General features: G+C 34.4%; 1 protein-coding gene across 4 annotated transcripts in view; it reads right to left on the bottom strand.

Annotated features, from left to right (window-relative positions):
- Positions 1–15,574: 15,574 nt before the first annotated feature.
- Positions 15,575–24,892, bottom strand: part of LOC106876206 (neprilysin) — a 162,848-nt gene continuing 153,530 nt past the window's right edge. For all 4 annotated transcript variants that reach the window (XM_052970054.2, XM_052970055.2, XM_052970053.2 and 1 more), the window contains exons 21-22: positions 23,875–23,951; positions 15,575–16,068 (exon numbers count right to left, since the gene is read on the bottom strand). In XM_052970054.2, coding sequence (XP_052826014.1) covers positions 15,969–16,068; positions 23,875–23,951 — 177 coding nt within the window. In that variant the 3' untranslated portion in view covers positions 15,575–15,968. The remainder of the gene's footprint in view (positions 16,069–23,874; positions 23,952–24,892) is intronic.

Raw genomic sequence — 24,892 nt, 5'->3', positions numbered from 1 at the left:
TTCTGTACTTTAAGAGATGTAATAAATTCTCCCGAACCTTTGCAAGTGTAATAGCTTGTCCTGTACTTTTCTAGATTTATAATCTTAAGAATATTATTTCTGTTGCTCGCATTTTTCCATGTAATCCATGTATTTTTCCAGTCTATGCTATTATGCTAATTAATAATGTGTCAAATGTGTCAATTAGCGGTGTCGTTGATAATTGTTTTCCTTGCCTCAATGATGCCGGTGACATATATTAAAAGTCCCCTAGGCCTATATTCATAAAAAAACTATAGAACTATATTATAACCCTCAACTTTGAGAAACAAACACTCATAACTTTTATCTTTTAAAACTTCATTGCATGAGATTGATATCATAGAATTCCTCGGATTGAGCTCTAACATTTAAGATTAATTATAATGCAGTTTGTTTTTAAATTAAAAAAAATTTATTATACTTAAATCCAATTTTTTTTTTGCTTCACTTATGTTTTGCATGATAATGTATCTCACAACTTTTTTGATACATATTTTTGTTACATGGGACCAAAACTATGAAGTCTTTCACGCTTTCTACTACCATTGAAGCTAAGATAAATATACTTTGCTTTTAAAATTAAAAAAATTTTATATAGATCTAAATTTGATTGGTGCCGTTACTTACCCTCCAATAATGCTGCTACACATTTTGACGTACACATTTTTCTACTTGACCAAATCTCAATTTTTTACGACAAAATGTAGCTAGGGACCAGTCCTCTTCAAAAAGGTTAACGGGTTTCTATTTGGTTAAGAACTGAATTAGCGGCATGTGAGTAAATTTCTACCTTAAGAATATTATTCAACTACTACCATAGTTGAATGATACATGTGCGTGTGTGTGCATACGTGTGTGTACGCGCACGTGTGGTTTCGTGCGTGTGCGTGTGTAAGTTTGTGCTTGCGTGTGCGTGTGTGTGTGTATGCGTGTATGTGTGTGCATGTGTGTGTGTATGTGTTTATGTGTGTGTGTGTGCGTGTGTGTCTGATTCAATTCAAAGCTACTATGTGTTCCATGTTTAAAAATCATGTTGGCTCTGTGTTTAAAAGCAATATTTCCTTTGAGACTCAATAATGGAATATATCAGTTCTTTGGGAAGGAAAAAAAAACAAAAAAAAAAAACGCTGGTTTCCGAATGAAAATCGTGGTAGGAAGCTGGCCTTTGCGCATAAACGAGTAAGGATAAAAGTAATGTAAAAATGAAATGAATTGGAATGATTAAAGAGAAGAAAGTTTATTAATGAGAAAGGAGAAAATTAAGAGTTGCATCTTTATATATCGTTCGAATCAGAATTAATATGGTTGGCGTAAATTAATTCAATTGTCTAAATGTCAGCCTTAGCGATTTTACAAAGTTGATTTGGAAAACGTGTCATTTATAACTTGTCCTGAACTACCATTTAAAATAATTTTCAAATTTAGAATTCGGTTGGGCAGTAGAGTTCTCAGACAGAAATGATATGAGAACTATTTCTTTTTGATCCATTAACATATGGGAGGAACGTTCCACAATATTCCCCATGATAGTGTAGCTTTTGGCTACAAGACGTCAAGCCTTTCTAATCTTTATGTTGAAAAGATGCCTGCCGATTAGCATATTAATCTCGCATATAGCAATTCATTTTTCCGTTGGGTTTTACTATTTTGGAGCACTGAGGCGTCTTCAGCTACATAACACAAAGACTCACACACATGCATACAAACATACACGCACATGCATATATATAAAATGATACGACGGTCTTCTTTCAATTTTCATCTAACAAGCCTACTCACAAGGCTTTGGTCGCCCTGGAGCAATAATGGAAGACATGTGGCCAAGACGTGACTCACTGGCATCGAACGACGAATAACGTGGTGGGAAGGAAGCATCTTACCACACAGTCACGCCTAAACATATATATATATATATATATATATATATATATAAATGAGAATGTGTGTCTGTCTGTCTGTCCATCTGTCTGTGTGAATCCCTAAAACTCGAGAACTACGCAACCAATTTCATTCAAATTTTACAGATGCCTTACTTATGGTTCCAGTTGTGTTTTAGTAAAAAAAAATGTTAACTTCTTGCAGAGTTCGAGCCCACAGCAACATAATATCTCCTCCACTATTTAAGTATTACGTGTCAAAAGTGAAACAAAAACAATCATGTCAAATACTTTCACTTTAAAAATGAAACTATTCTACTAACTGAAACAATCACATTTCGATACTGTAATGACAGATACTTTCAGAGAGAGAGAGAAAGAGAGAAAGAGAGAAAGAGAGAGAGAGAGATGTATATGTATACATATAGATGTATATGTACACGTTATTCCACTAACTGAAACAATCACATTTCGATACTGTAAGGACAGATACTTTCAGAGAGAGAGAAAGAGAGAAAGAGAGAGAAAGAGATGTATATGTACACGTATATGCATAGATATATATATATAGATATAGATCTATATTCATACATGTATATGTATACACATGTGTAGATGTATATATATATATATATATATAGATGCACATGTAATATGTACACATATATAAATATATATACATGCATACAGATATCTATACATATATACACCCATCACACACAAACACATGCACACAAACACACACATTAGTCATTTGTTTTCTTATCCAAAACTACGTCAAAAGTACTGAACGGATCTTTATGAAATTTGGAAATTATATTCTATGTATAACAGCCATAACTCCCATGTAAATTCATATATTTTTGATGTTGATGAAATTTTAACCCGAACATAACAGATGAGCATTATTTGTAATTAAACGGTACAACAGTGTAAGACTACCCTTTCAGATATACTTTCATTGTGATTTCTGCAATGTGGTGCATAAATTGTCAAGTAAATGAGACGCATCTTTGCCTCCACTGATTCACTTGCAAAGTGTTGAGTAAAATTATTTCGTTGCAGACCTCCTTTGGGTCTTTTTATTATCGCTACGACACACATAGTCCCCAGTTGGTAACATTGATTTCAAAGCCCTCCTAGATGAGAGACTGGCATTCCACTTAATGTCTATGTTCCATGCTGGCATGGATTGGAGAGTTATTAATGTAGAAATATGGTATCGTAGCTACTAACAGTTGAGGGTTGCGTAGTCTAGACGGCGTGTTTAGATTTCATTATTCTCTTTAACCTGGACAAAGCCGGGTATTTCTGCTAGTATATATATATATATATATATATATATATATATATATATATATATATATACCGGAGTAAGCACACACATGTGCAACAAGATGGAAAAATGAGTACTCAAATACCAGAGGTAGAGTAATATGCTCTATTTAAAAACAGCAAAAATATAACAAAAAAAACTGTTACTCGGAGTTTCACGTTCCCGTTCATCGGACAGTTTTTTCTAATAAAATTGTCCGATGAAAGGGAACGTGAAACTCCGAGTAACAGTTTTTTGTTATATTTCTGCTGCTTTTAAATAAAGTATATATATATATATATATATATATATATATATATATATATATATATATATATATATATATATATATATATATATATAAAAACAGCGGAAGTGAGCTATTACGTTAATTAAAACTTAGTGCGCATGCACAGAAGGCTTCAAGGTCAATCTGTCCAAGCGGATTTACTCTGCGTGCTTTATCTTCGTTACTATGCCAACAGTCCTTATACTAACTGATCACAAATTCTCGAAATGTGGAGATGAACATCTGACATGGACCTGCGATGGTCGGCTGAATAGTTCATAGGCTGGGCCTGATACTTCTTTTATGGAATGTGAACAAATGCGGTTTATTTTACAACATAGACGAACGTCTTGCATCAGTATTATAGAGCTTGGATCTTATTGGTGAAGAAAATTTCATCCCGTTTGTCAAAAATGTCATTAACAGCAGGGCCAGGGGTATTAGACATGTTATTGCGATCGGTGTTAGCGTTTTCATTGTGTAGGTCTATGGTAGGGTTGTATGTATTTAGATAGTAAAAGCTACATTTACGTTTATTACATGAGGTGATAATATATACTATATTTTGTGTAGATGCATAGGATAATTTATAACTGGAATTATTAATGATAGAATAGTAGCTATGGTTACGTGGGAAATTGAATTCTACAATTTTAAAGAAAGCTTTAACGAGTAGCTTAACGTTTAGAGCGAATGGAGGTGTATACTAGAGAATAGATCTTCCACCGCTTTTATTAGGCAAGTTAGGGGAGGTGTGATTTCTAGTAAATGTTAGAGGAGAGTTGGGAGATCTAATGCTAGTATTAGTGTTTGTAGATCGATTGTTGTGCGGCGGGCCCTAGGTGGGCGAGATTGTCTAATCGTAGTAGGAGTGATTGGATTTCCAATATTTGTGCGAGTTTGTCTAGAGCTAAGTTTTGAGAGGTGTTCCTAACGTCTAGTGTTGGGTATAAATGTAATCCTCTGGGAGAAGTCACTAGCAGCTAGAATTTGGTTACAGTAATTGGCACAGTTATTGGGGATTTCCTCATTGGCGGATAGATCGGATATTCTGATGGATATGCCTTTGATTGTGCTCTCGAAAGTAAATTTATGGTGGATAGATTCTGTGTTGATGTATTTAAAGCAATTGTTGGGTTTATGTTATGGGGAGTATAGTGAAGAGATTAAATCTAATCTAACATTTAGAAAATGTGCTGTCCTGTAAAAGTTTTCGAAAGAGATAGATAGGTTAATGTTGGCGAAGTATTTATGTGTTTTCTAGGTTTTCCTAATGCAGATATTGTTAGGCCGGTTGTGAATAACAATGCATCGTTCCTGTATAAACCCCCTTTGATACGGGGGAATTGTGTGCGGAGCTGTTGAAGGCGATAAAATCCGACTGGATTCGTGTTCTGAGTGGAGTCGGATGCGCCTATGGTTATATCACAGAAGTTACTTTTAGTGTTGAAGTTAGCGCGGGAGCAAAGGTTATTATCGAAGGATATGAGGATCTGCCTGGCAGACAGAATTACATCAGTTGTAAGGAGGTTATGAGTAGGATGGTATCCTTTTTCTTAATTTTGAATAATTTCAGAGTCCAATCAAAAGCTCACCTGCACAGTACTGTCACTTCTGGAATATGCACATGGAATACTGCATTATTACTTAGGGGGATTCCTAGGTCACGCACCGACTCTGACTCTGGAATTGCACTACCTCCTTGTATAGATATTCCGATTGTTGTCTCTTTGTGAGTCGATAGCAGAGTGCTTCGAGCTATTCGGCAGGGAACTGCACGTTAAATCCATCAACTCACTTGTATATTTCATTCAGGTCTGTCTGATGTTTAGGATGTCATAAGCGATCCACGTTCCAGAGAGAGAGAGAGAGAGAGAGAGAGAGAGAGAGAGAGAGAGAGAGAGAGAGAGAGAGAGAGATAGAGAGAGAGAGAGAGAGAGAGAGCACTATTGACGGTATCTCTCTGGCTTCTGCGTTTTAAAACACCATTCAACCAAATCACCTTGTTTCCCAGCGATACCAAGTTCGCGTACACTGTGGTATATGATCCTATGATCAGCTTTGCCAACGGTCTTGACAAATCGTGTTACATCACAGTTACATTAGAGTGGCTGATCTGTTCTTTCAGTGCTCCGTAAAAGTGCGGTAGAAACTATGTGAAGTAGCTCTACTTTTAACGGGAGCTACTTTGCATGTTTGCTAGTCAATTTCTTCTAGGAATGTGACCAGCCTTCTTATAGGATGCATTGCATGAAATTGCTAACATATGAGGTCAGAGAGATAAATCTATCAAATTTAGCTTCTGCTTTTTTCCCTTCATTATGGACTAAGTACGTTATACCTTCTAGTATTTTGAGAAGTTTACCGTCGGTATACAAAGAATCTTTGAAAAATGTACTATGATTGTGTCACAATCCAAGTTTATAAGTAACAAGATTAGTAGTGTGACTTCATCACGGATGTACATCGCAACCTCATTGTGACTCCTTTCTCTTCTGTATGAATGCAACACAGCATATAATGGTGAATATATCTCCGAAAAGAGATGGTTTTCTTGACTGCATGTTATAAATTTCATGTTTCAAGATGGTGAACAGTCTGCTTACGTGTCGCCTGAGGAGCACTTGAGAGTAGATGAATTCATCTTTTTCTCGCTGTATACCCACCACAGATGAATTAAATCCGTTAATTTTCAGGGCCACTAAAATAAGGTTTTTGGGTGAAGCATTTTCTGTTGACACCTCGAGAAATGATATTAAAATTAATTGGAATTGAACAAATTAAATAACAATATAGAGGAATACTTTTCACTATACATTTCTTAAATTAGTCTTGTTAGACATGTAAAGCACCGTTAAATTAGTGATGTTGCACTATTTAGCAATATATTTGATTGCAAAAAGAGAATAAAGAAAATGGATTTGCATTTACTAAAGGGCGTACATTACTGGAATTGCAATTTAAAGACCTCATTTAGTAAGCTATTATCTCAGTTTAGCCCAGTGACTATTTTCATTTAAATCGTGCTAGTCCTTAAAGCTGAAATATTTGGTTTTTGTAAGAGCCATCTTAACATATATAGAAATACATGTTTCAAATAACAGAGTTAAATGAATACACATTTTTTATCAGATGTATCACATGAAACAAATTTGGTATTTCACCGATGGAAATTTTGAAGGCACAATAGACTTTACTAAATATCTTACGGAATTTTATGCTAAGCACTATTGATTCAGCCGAAATATTGATTTCTCACGTAGCACTATTCTACATTTGCTAGTGCAAGGGTAAAGATTAAATTTAACTTAGTACTTTTTGCATCCCTTTTAGTACTTTTTGCATCCCTTTTTGCCAATTGATTCCTGCAGTATTTGAAATCAGAAGAAAGCAGTAAATACTTCCAGGATTATTATCTTTGTTATTACTGTTTCAGAAACAAAATTCTAGCGAATACGTATTACGATGGTGAAGAGCATTATACATGACTAGAATGTGCGTTACTGACCTTGTGAATAGAGAGAGGAAAAGTGGAATATAAATTTATTCCTGTTTAGTTACCTTTCGCTACCAGTAGGAAAACAGAGATAATTGGATGTTCTGAATTATTCAGAAGAAAAGCTGCTTATGAAAAAAAAAATGAATGTATATATTTGTCGAATAATTGACAACAAATGCAAATTTAAATACAGCTACATTTATTGTAAAGCATGTCAAATTTAGCTTTCCCTAGCCTTTTCAATGGTATGATGGGAATTTCTCAATTAAGCGTACATTAAGTAAACAAAAGAAACAAGTTTTTAACGCTGATTGACTTAGATATGTGATAAATTCAAGCAGAAATATTTTTCTTTCTTTCACATGTTTTCGTTCGTGAAAATCTAAATCTTATGTATTTACTGCAACCTGGGAAGGTAGAAAATGAAATGATATCACATTTCCGAACATGTGACAGCAATGATTTCAATTTAAAAATATAATTGTTTTTTTTTAATGAACGATTTAAATTGAGAAATTGCGAAAAAATAGAAAGTTCTGTCACGGAATAAAATATTGATAAAAAGGTTGTTTTTCTATTTTTGAATACTCTGAAATATATTTAAATAGTATGCCGATTGGTCAACTCTACCTTCATTTGCTTTCAATAAATCACTGTTCTCTAAACAATCATTGAACTTAATGTAATGTAAGCCCATAGAGAAAGATCCATAATCTTCATGAATTTCTACAGGTATATTACCTAAAGTTTAGCAAATAAAGGTTCCACGGTATATATAATTCAGAGAATGCGTTCATCTTCACCGCCTATGGTTTTAGGTTATCTACTTTTTGTATCCATGCAAGTATAATTATATGTAAACCTTAATTGTGAAAATATGAAATTTGAAATTAATAATCTTGTTCAAGATCGTTCACATGTTTTATTTCATGTTAATATATTATTAGGTTGTCAGATAAATTCGTTCGTTTGTGTGCACTATGTAATCCTTAATTTTCATCAATAATTTTAACAAACTATAGGCGCAGGAGTGGCTGTGTGGTAAGTAGCTTGCTTCCCAACCACATGGTTCCGGGTTCAGTCCCGCTGCGTGGCATCTTGGGCAAGTGTCTTCTACTATAGCCTCGGGCCGACCAAAGCCTTGTGAGTGGATTTGGTAGACGGAAACTGAAAGAAGCCCGTCGTATATATGTATATATATATATGTGTGTGTGTGTCTGTGTTTGTCCCCCTAGCATTGCTTGACAACCGATGCTGGTGTATTTATGTCCCCGTCAATAGCGGTTCGGCAAAAGGGACGATAGAATAAGTATTAGGCTTACAAAGAATAAGTCCTGGAGTCGATTTGCTCGACTAAAGGTGGTGCTCCAGCATGGCCGCAGTCAAATGACTGAAACAAGTAAAAGAGTAAACTATTCAATAATATATACTCCTTCATAGTTCACGATTCCTTGCCAACATTGCAGTAGCTCACCATTGTCTTCTTTTGGATGTTATTATGTTGGAGCACTGAGGTGAATATTATTTCATAAATCACTGATGTAATCGTGCATGTCGATTACTTCGACCCCAGTGCGTAACTGGTACTTAATTTATTGACCCCGAAAGGATGAAAAGCAAAGTCGACCTCAGCGCAATTTGAACTCAGAACGTAACGGCAGACGAAATACCGCTAAGCATTTTGCCCGGCGTGCTAACGTTTCTGCCAGCTCACCGCTAGAGTAAGCAAGTTTCTTGGAACATGTACAACTTGGAGAGAGCACCTCGTGCGACCAGCAATTGATAACATTCTTCTCATTGGAACAGCATCAGTATAAAAGTTTCCCTGAACATTTTCTTTTATTCTTTTATTTGGAGCATCGCCTTTTAGTCGAACAAATCGACACCAGGACTTCTTCTTTGTATGCCTAGTACTTATTCTATCGGACTCTTTTGCCGAACCGTTAAGTTACGGCGATGAAAACACACCAGCGTCTATTGTCAAGTGACGGTGGGGGATAAACACAGACACACCAATACACACACACACACACACACTCGCACACACACGCACATACGACGAGTTTCATTCAGTTTCTGTCTACTAAATCCACTCACAAGGTTTTGGCCAGTGCGAAGCTATAGTAGAAGCCAATTTTCTAAGGTACCACGCAGTGGGACTGAACCTGAATCCATGCGGATGGGAAGCAAGCATCATAACACACAGCTACGCCTGTATTAAGAAAAGTTTTCTACAAACTTACCCATATATTTAAACTTTTCATGTAGAAAGGAAGAATACAAAAATTGTAGTTACAACAATATGTCCTTCTGTAGAAAAGAAATTTCAGTAAATTTCTATATCTTTGTGCAGCTGAGGATTGCTCTGCATTTTACATTTAATGTAACGTTCACATTGCTTAAATAAATGGAGTCGCATGAAACGATCGTACTGCATTAACTTTAGATATCCTTGTTGCTTATTTTGATTTTATATGTATATATATATATATATATATATATATATATATATATGTGTGTGTGTGTGTGTGTGTGTGTGTGTGTGTGTGTGTGTGTGTGTGTGTGTGTGTGTGTGTGTGTGTGTGTGTCTGTGTTAACATAGGAAATGCTTATCAAATAAGGCGAGGAAACGACAACTCACTTTAATCATAACATTCAAAGGGAATGTGGGGACAAACCTTATAATCTTCCTGCATCTTATATTTTATATTCATAGATATAAACTTGTAAGTTATTCTAACTTTCAAGCCACCCTCAACTACAACATTATTATAGTAGGCCGCTGCGTTATTGAATATTTCTCTAGAGGACATGAGATTAGATATTCTATTGCTGTTATAGACTACAATATTTTTGACTATGACGGAGAGATAAGCCAGTTCATGTATATAGGTGAAGTTTTCATTCGGTTTATGATAGAATTTATAAGATACATGTTTAAGTCTTAGGAAACATCTAAGACGTTGATTTGGAGAGGTTAGTTGTAGTGCTTTCAGGCCTAATTGACTAAAATATATATGACATTTTTTCCAAAGTTTCAAACCATCACACATGCCTAAACCATCATTATAGTATAGACCAACGCCGTGATATGCGGACTTAGATTTTGAGTCTATAGTATAAAAGATACCTATATAAAGAGATACATTTTTGTTTAGCTAAAAAATTGCATATTTTTTAGATCTGAGTATTCGACTGACATATTAAATTGTAGATATTAAACTTTTACTGAATCATGACAAAATTCATTTATTGAACTAGTTAGCAATACCCTCTTCGTATTAAGCATACAATCTCACAAACTTAACGAATTTCTATTTCTCCAACAATATCAACTTTGTTGCAAACTAGCCAAAGAGACGCAGCTCCCGATTTTCTGTTTCGTTTTTAAGTTTGTTAATGTTTTCTTTTTCCTCACTTCACTTTTTCTAGTTAATTTCTTCTGGTCTTCTCATTTTTTTCCTTTCGAAGATTATGGTCCTTTCTCATTTTTCTCCAGCACTGCCATGCTGTACATTTGAATCTGAAGGATTGCATTGAAACACGCAATCATCGTGCTTTGGTCGTGCTTGTCTGTTTTTCAGCCATTTCAAGCAAGGCTTCATCTTCTATAACAGACGGTCTCCCTGATTTGATTTACCTTCAAAGCTGGTGTCACATTTCTTGAAACCTCTGAGCCAGTTTTGCGTCACACGTTTGTTGACAGTTCCTACGCCTTCCACATCATTAATTTTTATTGCTGCTGAACTCGTTCTTTTTCAATACTTAGCTGAAATAGTCCTAATTGCAATTTTTTAACACTCATTACTGAAGCAGTAGCATAATGTATAAACAATAAATGTTTATATGTTATCAGGTAGATGTGCATCAGCACATCCATACTAACAAATCTATGTACTCATATATACTTGTGTAAGTAGAGATATGTGAAAAGGAAGTATGCATACAATTGTAAACCCTGTTGCTGTTCCAATAGCTACTTGATAGATAACACAAATAACTTGTCCTTGTAACAAAAAGTACTATTTTATAACATTAACTCAGATGTTTTATTAACAAAAAGCAGACAGTCATCATGTTATATTCTTTAAAAATTTGAATTACCTATGTTACGTTTATGAATATCTCTGGGTTTATTTCTTTATTTCCTCTTAACTTATTCTTACACTTATTATTCTTATAATTCATAGCTGTCTTAATATTGTTACAATCAGGTTTGGCATAGTAAACCTTCTCTTTGTATCCTGCCCTATTTAATGCCAAATTATAGAATTGAGCTTCGTTATCAAAAACCATATCATTTGCGGATAATTTAGAAAGTCTTAATGAAATATTTCTTACTACATTATCGATAATTTTTCTAGGATGATTCCTCCACTTACTGATATATTTCAGGTTAGTGGAAGGTTTATGATATGGTCTATATGTATCCTCTAATGTCACATCTAAGAAATTAGCTAAAGAAATATCGTCTTCATAAATAATATTCATCCTCATTCTACGAAAAAGTCTAACCAATCTACCTTTAAGTCTCTGTAATTGTTGGTTGGAGCTATTCCTAATATATAGAAAACAATCATCCCTATAGAGACACCCCCCCCCCTAATCATAGGAAATTGATCATCCAATTCATAAAAAATAAAAGAACCTACAATATCAGCTATTTGTGCGGACATCGAAAGCATCCGGTGTATCCTTACGTAGCCATACTTTATCATTAAAACTAATAAAAGACTTCCTAGCAGCTAATATCACTTTAATTTCTACTCTAGTAAGCCCTGCCTTATTATGAATAAACCATAGCGCCTTATTCAATATGATCGGGTTAATGGTTGCATAAAAATTAGCTATATCAAATTGAATGAATTTAATATTTTTCTTGTCCTCAATAGAATTAAGCCACCCGATGACTTGGTTTGTATTCGACCACAAATTTAACCTCAACTTACCAACAATTGTTGTAATGTACATATCCATAATATTTTTACTCAGTATTTGAACATTTAGTTACTATTGTGTAGTAACTGTATGATTTTTTTTTTACTAATAATCTAATTGTATATTTGTATTTATTTACTAAAGTTTCTAGAGATAAATATATAGATTACCATTAGTTTTGAATTTAATTTATTACCAGTGATCAATCATTTGTATTACTTGATTGTTATAATTAATAATATTATTAGGGTTGTCTCCCTTAAACGGAATTTATTTGATGATGGATTTAAATTATCAATAGTAACGGCGTATAGTAAAGTCAATTTCTGGATACCTCGCTCGACTTTAGCACTGGACTACATCACCCTTTCCATGAGCAAAATGAAAACCTAAAGTATGTAAGTAGAGGATCTGACTACTCGAAAAGTATAATAAACTCTATCCCTTTGTGGGTGTCTGCTAGAATATGTAGGCTGTCGACAAATGGGGGCATTTGTAAAAGAAACAAAGGATTCTACAACATGACATTTAGTCGGAAAATCAAATATATCTCCCAGGGCTAATCACGTACGCATAATGATATCACTTCATCTACAAAAAGTAACTCAAATTCGAACCAGAGAAGTAACAGTTGAGTGGTTAGAAATTATAGGAGTAACCGCTGTAATAAGAAATTAAACATAAAATTAACTTTACGGTTGGGCTGCCAGAGTGTGCGACATTCCCCATAAATAGCAAACCAAGCACGTTAACGGAACACAAACGTAAGGATAGACTAATGGATAAGATCTTAGATTCAATTGAAGACAAAGAAAAACGACACCCACTGAAGGATAGCCTCAATAGGAAAAGGGAAATACTTGAATTGGACAACCAGAGTTAAAGATTGTGATAGGATTTACAGTAGCTATAAAGACAACATAGATTAAAATAAACGTAAACGGCATAATGCAGTGAGGAAAAGATTACAGTAGATTTCCACAATATAAGAAAAGAAAGAGTACTCTACGGAAGCTAGCTGGTTGAACGCTCCATTTGGGGTACAGTTCACTACTAATATTCTCAGGAAATTTCTCGCAGCCCTAGATAAACCTTTCCCAGGTATGAGAGATTGTTTAACCGACATTCCGTAAGATTTGCCTACTCACCACAAGGAATATCTGACAAAATATAGTTCCCCACAAAAACCATAGATTAAAAGAATTAAGAAAATCAAATTCAACAGTAAGACAGCAAGCGTTAGAAAGAATGTATGAATATTACTGGCAATACAATTACCCGTAACTCTACCGTTAATAGTAAGGGCGCTAGCGAGTAGACTAGAGCCAGAAATGGGAAGGGTTATAGTAAGTACGGTGCGAATGGAAGTCGAAATAGCATGTGAAATACTAATAAGGGCATAAAAAACAATGGAAAGAAAGTAAAATTTAATGCTGATGGTAAACCGAACGAGGAGGACTATAGAAATAGAAATGACGTTAGGAATGACAGCTACAACAACGGCAACGGTGGTGATGGTGATGATGGCAGTAATAACAATAATGATGAAAGTAACTGGTAATAATAATAATAATAATTATTATTATTATTATTATTCACAGACACGACAGAGCTGGGACCTATATACACTGGAAGCTATGCCAACACTATGGAATAACAACAGAAAAAAGATGCTATAAACACACGCCAGAAAAGGTCACAGAAAACGAGAAAGCAACCATACTCTGGGATATGCCAATACACACAGATAGAGAAATTAAGGCAAATAGACCAGATATAGTTGTCAAAGATCATGAAGAAAAAAAATGCTTTCTAATTGATGTATCAATACCAGCAGATGACAACGTTTCTCTAAAAGAAATAGAAAAAATTTCAAAATACAAAGACCTGGAAATAGAGATAACTCGAATGTGGAATCTAAAAACAGAAACAATTCCTATCATAGTAGGTGCCTTAGGTATAATAAAAAAATATTCATACAAATACATAACAAAAATACCAGGACTTACAAATATATATAACATACAGAAAATTGCACTACTGGGTACTGCACACATTCTACGCAAAACACTTTCAATACAGTAAACATAAGAGCACCACAGCAAACCACAGCACATACCCAAGGTGCACAGAGCTCCGCTCGGTAGTGAAGTGAAAGCACGTTATAGAAATAAAACTACTGAACAATAATAATAATATTAATGATAATAATGATGATGATGATAATGATGATGATGATGATGATGATGATGATGATAAGCAGTAAAAACCATAGGATCAAGCTGGAAAGTATCGAAACTATAAAGGAAATCGGAGAGGAAGGCTATAAGTACCTGGGTATCATTGAAAGAAATAAAAAGAATGAACACAAGATAAAACAAATGTAGTGGAAAGAATATTTGAGGAGAACTCGGCTTGTGCTCCAACCGAAGCTAAATGACCGCTATAAGATTGCAGCAATTAACACTTGGACGTTTGCTTTGATGAGATACGGGGCAGGAATAGTATCTTGGAAGAAGAATGAATTACAAGAGATAGACCGTAGAACACGAAACTTAATGACAATGAACAACGAACTACACCCAAGAGTGATGGCTTACATCGATGACCCGAAAAGATACAAAAGATCAGATGCATATGACATCAGGACAATATTCAAGAATAATACAACACTTCGCAGATATCTCCGAGTAAAAACACCAATAGATGAGAATATGACCAAAGACTGCAGTGTACTCCATCTGATGCAGCTGTGGTAGGTTATACAAAAGCGAAACATGCCACCCCCTTAAGATAAGGGTAGACGAACATCGCAAAGCTGTGACCCGAAGAGATATTTATAAATCGGATATAGATAACCATGTATGTAAAATTGGAGGCAACCTCCCTCTGTGGGATGAAGTTAAATTAATAGACAGAGAACACCACTGGAAAATACGAAAAGTAAAATAAGCAGCACATATGCTAGGACACAACAACCTCCTAAGCAGCACGAGTGCAGATATGAGCAGCATATGGGAACCGGTATTAAGGAAGGATAGGAAAATATTAGATTGAGAAGCCCTAAAATTCACTCCATAATTGCCCATGGGCATAAGGCGTAGTGGTTAAGAGCTCGGGCTACTAACCCCAAGATTCCGAGTTCGATTCCAAGCAATGACCTGAACAATAATAATAGTAATAATAATAGTAATAATATCGAAAAATACCTTAGGAATGAGAACCCAGGTTCGAAATTTCCCCCAAGACACCTGAAGAAGGCTGCAGAGCTTATCATCAGAAACGTTATGTTAACAACAAACAAGATGAGGGTAAATATCCGTCGAATGCATATAATGTAAATAATGTACATAATGCCTCATCTCTTAAACATAGAACAAACCGTTATTGTTTAACGCAGGCAATGGATATACAACGAAAAATTCAACAGCAGGATCATTTTGTTGAATTGGAAACAAACATATTCCAGTAAATCTCAGTGGCAATTTAGTCGCGTTTTAAAATTTCATAATGTAAACGCATATCTATTTGGTTTTTACTACAAATACTTCTACTGCAAAAGTGTTAACTAATCACCAAATTCGAAGACGTACATTTTAAATTTAATGTCTTTTTGATTATAAAAAAAATTCATGTAATGTAAAAAGAAGTATATTTTTATTGAACAATTATGTTGTATCCAATTTATGTTATATTATTTTTTCTTGGATACGTAATTCATTTAGGTGTAAAAGTATATTGCTTATTATTTTCGCAAATTAACTTGCCATGTACTAATAATAATGATAACAATAATAATGATAATAATAATAATGATAATAATAATAACAATAACAACAATAGTAATAATGATAATAGTAACAATAACAACAACAATGACAATACCAGTAAAAACATTATAAGCGATAATTATTGCTTCTTGAGTTAAGGAAAGTAAAATTCAAACCGTCCTCAAAATGTACGAGGTTAGTTTAAATATTTAGTCATTAAATTGTTAAATCATTAAATTGTCATATTTCCTTCGTTATTTCACCATATTTCAATTTTCTTCGATGGATTCATCTTAGAATCTGGAGTACAGTGGTATTCATGCGAAAACCATTTAAAATTCTGTAACGTTACCATGGTTCTGCAATAAACGAAGATATGAATAAAGCATAAATATTTGAATATGTGAAGTATACACATGCATGCACATAGACATTAAATAAAACTTCTACACTTTATCACGGTGATCATATACCTTGAGAGAATTAAAAGCCCTCGGATTATAAGGAAAATACGCCTGCTTTATGAGAATGTTACATATGGAGTTAATGTTAATACATTCACTGTAGAGACTCACAAATACTTGAAATAGAAATGTTTATCACATCAGAAGTCTTACATATTTTCATGTAACTATATTTTACAATCAGTGCATAAAATCGCTCAAACTCAGGACTACACGTTCATTGTTTATTGTAAAACTAGCTCCAGAGTCTTGTATTACGATTCGGTAATACCATAAAAATAAAGCAAATCCTTCGAAGTTTATGTTTTCAAATAAATAGGATCTTTTCCCTTTGAACGGCACATCGAGAAATTAATCTTTTGCAAATAAACACTTTTAAACTTCGGAAACTGGAAGAATGTGTCATGTAAAACATCAACTGATGTAGAGAAAAGTTTATATTTTCAAAGTTATTTTGTGTTAAAATTGTCGTATTTCGGTAATTTCAACCAATCAATGACGTGTATTCAGCTGAACAAAATTACTGCCGTTGTTTGTCAACAACAACTATCGGCGGTGTATATTTCATTTGTCACTGTTATTTATGACATCGATCGAGTGTCTGTACTGGTTTTAGCTTTAGGGTTTTAGGGTAAGGGTTAGGGTTCGGGTTTTAGAGTTAAGGTTTTAGGGTCAGGGTTAGGGTTTTAGGGTTAGGGATAGGGTTTTAGGGTTAGGCTTAAGGTTTCAGGATTAGAGTTAGGGTTAGGGTTGGGGTATTAGCGTTAGGGTTAAGGTTTTAGGGTTAGGGTTGGGATTTTAGGGTTAGAGTTACGGAAAAATGTTAAAAATGAAGAAATTGGAAGGGGAGGGGACAAAAATGTCCTGCCGAAAATAGTAGCTTAAAAACAGGAAAAAAAACTAAAAACAGTAGAAATGCACGACCGATTGTGGTGGTGCCATGAAGGAAACATTCTTCAGATACACTCGTTTATTTATACAAACGTAACTGAGATGAAATATGTCATAAATAACAGTAACAAACGAAATATACACCGCCGGAAGTTGTTGTTGACAAACAACAGCAGTAATTTTATTCAGCTGAATACACGTCATTGATTGCTTGAAATTACCGCAATAAGACAAATTTAACACGAAATAACTTTGAAAATATAAACTTTTCTCAAGAACACTAAGTGTAAAAGATACATGGTGCTGTGTTCTATGTAGCATATATTGCACATGGTACAGTGTGCAATACTGCTTATGAATATTAGCAGTAGTAGTAATAGAGACAGAATGTACAAAATGCACTACGTACACACACACACACACTATATATATATATATATATATATATATATATCAAAGAAATTAAGATGACAAGTTAATAGAAAATTATGTTGCGAGCTTTATAATTTCTTTTTGCTTTGTCATATTAATTTCTCCTTACTGCTCTTTACACGACTGACACTTTGTTCTGAAGCATTTGTATATTGACATGTAACACCAAGTAATTTAGTATCGATATGCTTATTACCGCATTAATAATAATAATAATAATAATAATAATAATAATAATAATAATAATAATAATAATAATAATGAGACTTGGATCCAACTTGTACAAATGCAAAACAAAAGTCAAACATAAAATAATAATAATAATAATAATAATAATAAGGGGGAGAAAAGAAGACACCGGGGAAGTTTAACATGTGAGTACGATAAATCACTGCTCCGAAACTTATCCAAAAACATCGGAAATAAAGACATCGCACGGAGCAATAAAATAGCTGACAAAGGGTTGGACTATATCCGAGTAAGTAATACTCATTGAAATTTATCTCTATTTTTCCAAATATAATGATGTATTTTAACTTGATACCTCCACTACCCGAACAGTGAACGTAAACACACATGTTACATCAAAATACAGACCATCTCCAAACCCAAACACCATGTACAAAAAATAGCTGACAAAGGGTTGGACTATATCCGAGTAAGTAATACTCATTGAAATTTATCTCTATTTTTCCAAATATAATGATGTTTTTAACTTGATACCTCTACTACCCGCACAGCGATCGTAAACACACGTGTTACATCAAAATCAGACCATCTTCGAATCCAAAATCACCATGTACAAAAAAATTACAAACAGATTAAATAACACCGGTATTATTCCACCCAAGAATAACAACCGAGAAGTACGTACTGTAAGATTGTTACGAAAAAAGTACGAAGATATGAACGTGCAAAACAATCTGACAACAGAAATAAACGAACCGGTACCCTACGAAAACGATGACCGTCAAAATAAAGGGCCGGACGTTGTTCCTCATGTCCCGCAAACAAAACCAAAACGGCATAAATGGACACGCGAGGAACACATTTCGATCCTACACGCCTACTTCACAACAGTGCTCTACCCAAAAAACGAAAACGCAACAACACATACATATAAAATATGGAAGACAAATAATGTAAATAAAGACCTCGATAAAACAATGAACCCTAACAAACTAGCTAACATAAGAAGATATATTCTAAAAGCAAAAAAATATCAGAAATAGAAATAGAACAATTGAAAGAAAAAATACAACAGGAAAATCTAGATAGTAGTCACACAGTAATGCCAAATAATAATATAAACACTGAGATAGCAAAACACGAGGACAAACGTAACATTTCCGGCAAAAATGAAGTAAACAAAAAACAACAAACCCAGACCGTGGAGATGTATAATAGTGTACAAAAAGCACCAATCCAGAACACCACAGACAAACATATGAATGAGAAGGAAGGCAAAACAAATATAAAGCCTGGAAATAACGAAGGGAAACCTAATAATTACGATACTATGAAAATGAAAATAACCAAAGAACTGAAAACCACAGATCTTAGAATGGACCACAGATTATATCTCCCAAAAATCAAAATAGACAATAAAACAACATCAATAATAAATAGCATAAACCTGGCCGTCACGGAACTAACAACCACAGAAACAACAGGCAATATCACTGAGCTAAATGACATAATATATGCGGCAGCCACTGCAGCCACAAAAGAAGCAGGATACTCACTTAAATCCATCCGAACAGGAGTTCTACCACCCAAACAGACCTTGTGGATAAATAACATCCAGAACAAAATTAAAAAAAAGAGAAAAGATTTATCGATTCTCAACGAAATTAGTAAACAATCAACACTACTAAGTAACAAGAAGAAAACAAAAATACTGTACAAATACAGCATTACAGAAAAAGTCTTACCTGAGGCAAAAGAAAAACTAAAGCGAGACATCCTTGCCAAAGCACAAAGGATCCGCCGGTATGAGAAACGCCAACGTTTCTTTAAACAAAACAAACAGTTCAAATCCAACCCCAAAACACTCTGCCAAGAACTGGGTAAAAATAAAATAGACATTACTTCAGCACCAACAGCAGAAGAACTAGAGAAATTCTGGAAACAAATATGGTCGGTGAAGCAACAACCCAGGAAAAGGACCATTAAGACAACGAACTTAGCACCTGAACAACTCTGGACCCCTATAACAACTGAAGAGGTCACCCAGACACTGCAAAGTCTAAGCAACTGGAAGGCACCTGGACACGACAAGATCCCCAATTTCTGGTTAAAACACCTGCCGGGAATGCATAAAAAGCTGGCAGAAATCTTTAACAACATACTAGCAGATCCAGAGACAATGCCTGAATGGCTCACAAAAGGGAAAACCATCTTAATCCCCAAATCCACGGAAACGGGGAAACCACAAAACTATAGACCTATAACCTGTCTCCCTACGATCTACAAAGCCTTTACTGCAATAATATCGCAGAGATTGAGTAAACACCTGGAAAATAACAACCTGTTTCCAGAAGAGCAGAAGGGATGCTGCAAGGGCTCATACGGCTGTAAAGATCAATTATTGATAAATAAAGCCATAACTGAAGACAGCCGCAGAAAGAAGAAAGGCCTCAGTATGGCCTGGGTGGACTACCAAAAGGCTTTCGACAGTGTTCCCCACACGTGGATTCTGGAAACGCTAGCCATAAACAAGGTGGCACCAATTATCATAAAATACATAGAGCACTCAATGAACAAATGGCAGACAGTGCTACAGCTCCAAACAAACGAGGGACTTGTGAAAACGAAAGCCATCCCCATTAGAAGAGGAATATTCCAGGGAGACACGCTCTCTCCACTCCTGTTCTGCCTGGCACTCACACCTTTAACAGAATTGCTAAATAGAACTGGATGCGGTTACAAATGCTACGGAAAAACAGTCAGCCACTTCTATATATGGATGACCTAAAATTATATGCAAAAAACGACAAAGAGCTAGAAACACTACTACAGACAGTACACGGCTTTACCAAGGAAATAGATATGAAATTCGAATTAGAAAAATGTGCCAAAGCAACCCTGAAAAGAGGAAAATTAGTTAAAAGTAGCAATATAACACTAGATAAAGCCAATGAAATAAGAGAACTAGACGAAAGCCAACCATATAAGTATTTAAGAGTCAATGAACTAGATAGGATACAATATACACAAATGAAAGAAAAAATAAAGAAAGAGTACTATAGACGAGTTAGATTAATACTAAAAACAGAGCTCAATGCTAAAAACAAGATAATGGGTATCAACACTTTAGCTGTCCCAGTTATAAGCTACAGCTACAACATCCTTAACTGGCCACTAAACGAACTATGTAACATAGACAGGAAAACAAGAAAAATAATGACAGGATATAGGATGCACCACCCAAAATCCGACATAGAAAGGCTATATATACAACGCAGAGAAGGTGGCAGGGGTCTTATACAGCTAGAAAACTATTATAAAATAACCACTGCAAAAATACCTACTCCAGAAGCAAGGGAAACTAATACAAATAGCCACAAAACACGAGCAAAACAAAAAACTGTTTTCAGTATTTAAGGAAGCTGACAAATACAAATAAGAAATCAATCTACCTAACAAATACGAAGAAGAAGAAGAAGAAGAAGAAGAAGAAGAAGAAGAAGAAGAAGAAGAAGAAGAAGAAGAAGAAGAAGAAGAAGAAGAAGAAGAAGAAGAAGAAGAAGAAGAAGAAGAAGAAGAAGAAGAAGAAGAAGAAGAAGAAGAAGAAGAAGAAGAAACAAAAGCTATAAAACAAATGAAATCCAAACTAAAACTAGAACAGCAACGGACCATGATAAAACGATGGCAAGAAAAGCCCCTACATGGTAAATACTGGGCTAAACTAAATGCGAAAGAAATAGACAGAGAAAAATCCCAGCAATGGCTGAGAAGCTCAGGACTCAAAGCAGAGACTGAAGGATCTTTAATTGCTGCACAAGACCAGAGCCTCCCCACCAGAAATTACCAAAAACACATAATGAAAAGAAATATAACAAGTAACTGTAGAATATGTGGAGATGGACAAGAAACAATAAATCATATTATCTCTGGCTGCCCAGTCCTGGCTAAGAAGGAATATATTCACAGACACGACAGAGCTGGGACCTATATACACTGGAAGCTATGCCAACACTATGGAATAACAACAGAAAAAAGATGGTATAAACACACGCCAGAAAAGGTCACAGAAAACGAGAAAGCAACCATACTCTGGGATATTCCTATACACACAGATAGAGAAATTAAAGCAAATAGACCAGATATAGTTGTCAAAGATCATGAAGAAAAAAAAATGCTTTCTAATTGATGTATCAATACCAGCAGATGACAACGTTTCTCTAAAAGAAATGGAAAAACTTTCAAAATACAAAGACCTGGAAATAGAGATAACTCGAATGTGGAATCTAAAAACAAAAACAATTCCTATCATAGTAGGTGTCTTAGGTATAATAAAAAAAATATTCAGACAAATACATAACAAAAACACCAGGACTTACAAATATATATAACATACAAAAAGTTGCACTACTGGGTACTGCACACATTCTACGCAAAACACTTTCAATACAGTAAACATAAGAGCACCACAGCAAACCACAGCACATACCCAAGGCGCACAGAGCTGCGCTCGGTAGTGAAGTGAAAGCACGTTATAAAAATAAAACTACTGAACAATAATAATAATAATAATAATAATAATAATAATAATAATAATAATAATAATAATAATAATAATAATAATAATAATAATAATAATAATAATAATAATAATAATAATAATATCGTAAAGAAAGAGGACGAAAAGATGAAAAGATGAAAAGATGACAGAAAATGAAAAGCAAACAGAACAGCATCCCTTCAAATTTGAAATAGGAACAATTTGAAGCATGAGAACAGTAAACGTCGGGCTTATACCAATTAGTGTGTTGTGAACAGTAAGCAAAGATTTAACATACGACTGAAGGAGATTGGAATAGAATGCCCGGTAGAGCTCCTACAGAATGTTTATCTTTTAGGGACAGCAGGGATTATCAGGAGTGTTCTAATCGCTTAAAAGACCGCCGAAAAATTGAGGATACTTAAGGTTACAGGAAGGAACTCGCTATCTACTTAAATCTTACCCAGGAATAAGACCGAACCTGAGCCAGAACAGAACTATAACACACACACACACACACACACACACACGCACAAACACACGCACACGCGCACACACACATACATACACACACATACACCCACATACACACACATACACACACATGTATATATGTGTATGAATGTTTGCATATAATATACACACGCATATAAATATACATATACGTATTTATACATATATATGTATAAAGTGAAGTATATTGCCACTTAAGTGTGGCTGACCCCTAGGGGTGGATGTTACTGTTGCTTTTAGCCCCAGGAGGACATCTCCTCCAGCTGGCTTATCGACACACTACTGTGTCCTATATATATATATATATATATATATATATATATATATATACACTCACATAAATATGTTTATTTGTATATATGTATGCATATATATATATATATATATATATATATATATATATATATATATATATATATATATATATATACGGTGAGAGAGAGTGAGAAAATGAGAGAGATAGGTAGATAGATAGATAGATAGATACATACATACATACATACATACATACATACATACATACATACATACATACATAGGCAGACAGATAGGCTGACAGACAGATAGATATTCCATTTTCCATATCTTTTCCTCATTGAAAATATATATTCCTGATTATATACACAGTTGCATTTTCTTCGTAGGTTTTCTTGTAATACGGTTTCCTCTCTGCTGGTGTTGACTTGTTACACAAACTTCCTACTTTCTCCTTCCCATTATTTTTACCCGTAAGACTCCAGAAGATATTGATTTTCAACATTTAAAGGCGAATGTACAAATTATACACGCAAAGTTAAGGATTGAAATATTGAATAAAGATGTCATCAGTGACTCATAATTACCACTCGAAATAAATTAGACGAAAACAGGAAGGACATCTCTGCTCACATTATTACAGCATGACTAACATAAATTTTGGCTCAAAATGTGGCAAAATCAGCTTAATGCAGCAAAAGGAAACGGGGCTTATATTTAGTTACACAAACTCTGGTCATAGTTTGATGATCAGATCTGAAGTTACCGATGTAGGAGGAGAGGATGGTTCCCAGTTTTATAATGGAAACAGATAACTCTCTTGCGAAATGTTATTAGTAACAGAAGGAATTACAATATGAAAATTTCATGGATTTGTAGCTTACCTTGCTTTTGCCGGTGAATGAACATCTGTTTTCAGTTGTGTTTTTAACATATCATTACTTCTAATCTCACACCAAATCTAATAAGTCGATTGAAACAACAAAAATAAATATATTCATCCAATATTTTCCGTAGTCATGAGGTCAAAGGTTCAATAGAAATGAAGTACTTAATTGCTTGTATATATCCTGAAGTAGTCACATATATAACTACAATCGGCAACAAGTGAAGGCAGAAACCTAACATCTGCCTTAGTTAAAGAGATAGGGTTAGAGATAGTAACAATCGGATGAGAACAAATAAATACACGCATTCCAAATTATTTTAAAGTAATTAATATTCATTAGTCCAAAGGTAAATAGAAGTAACTGCAATGTAAAACACATGTTGCAGTGACAAATTTGGCAATTTAATAAGCGTTGTTATCTTATAAACATCTTCGTATCCAAATTAATTTCCTATTCAGAGACAGTTTAGATAAATCTACACCAAGCGATAACAACTACAAAAATCGTTTTTATACTACAATCAGATGAGGACAGGTTGTTCGCCAAATATGAACTGCAAAGGTGAATAACATATTCACATTTTAAACTACGAGAATGAGTTAAGAACGAATAAATACATCAATGATTTGATTTTTCGCTGTTTTGCTTATTCATATCTCTTAAATATATCTCGTCAGCGATCAGCACACTTTATCAGATACGTTGTTTGCCGAATTCAATAGACGAGAACGAACGCTCTTGCATATATACATATATTCGGGTTAGGCTCTGACTAAAGAAACTCAGTCATGTCAAAACACCGCCGACTCAGAGAGTAATACATCACTGAATTGTATGTCATGTCAACAGATATTGAAGGTCAATAGTGAATAAGATATTTCATGCTTAAATCTGCAGATATACGTTCAGAATGAATGCTTTCCTTATTACTTTCATTCTCCCATTCTACATGCTCATAATGGCATAAGAGTTAAATTCATAATTTCTAAATATACAAAATATATTCAAGTTA

This window comes from Octopus bimaculoides, chromosome 8, assembly GCF_046866305.1.
Source record: "Octopus bimaculoides isolate indiv1 chromosome 8, ASM4686630v1, whole genome shotgun sequence".
NCBI classification, from domain to species: Eukaryota; Metazoa; Mollusca; class Cephalopoda; order Octopoda; family Octopodidae; genus Octopus; species Octopus bimaculoides.
Note: the sequence above shows the minus strand (reverse complement) of the source record. Positions and strands in the feature narration are given on the sequence as shown.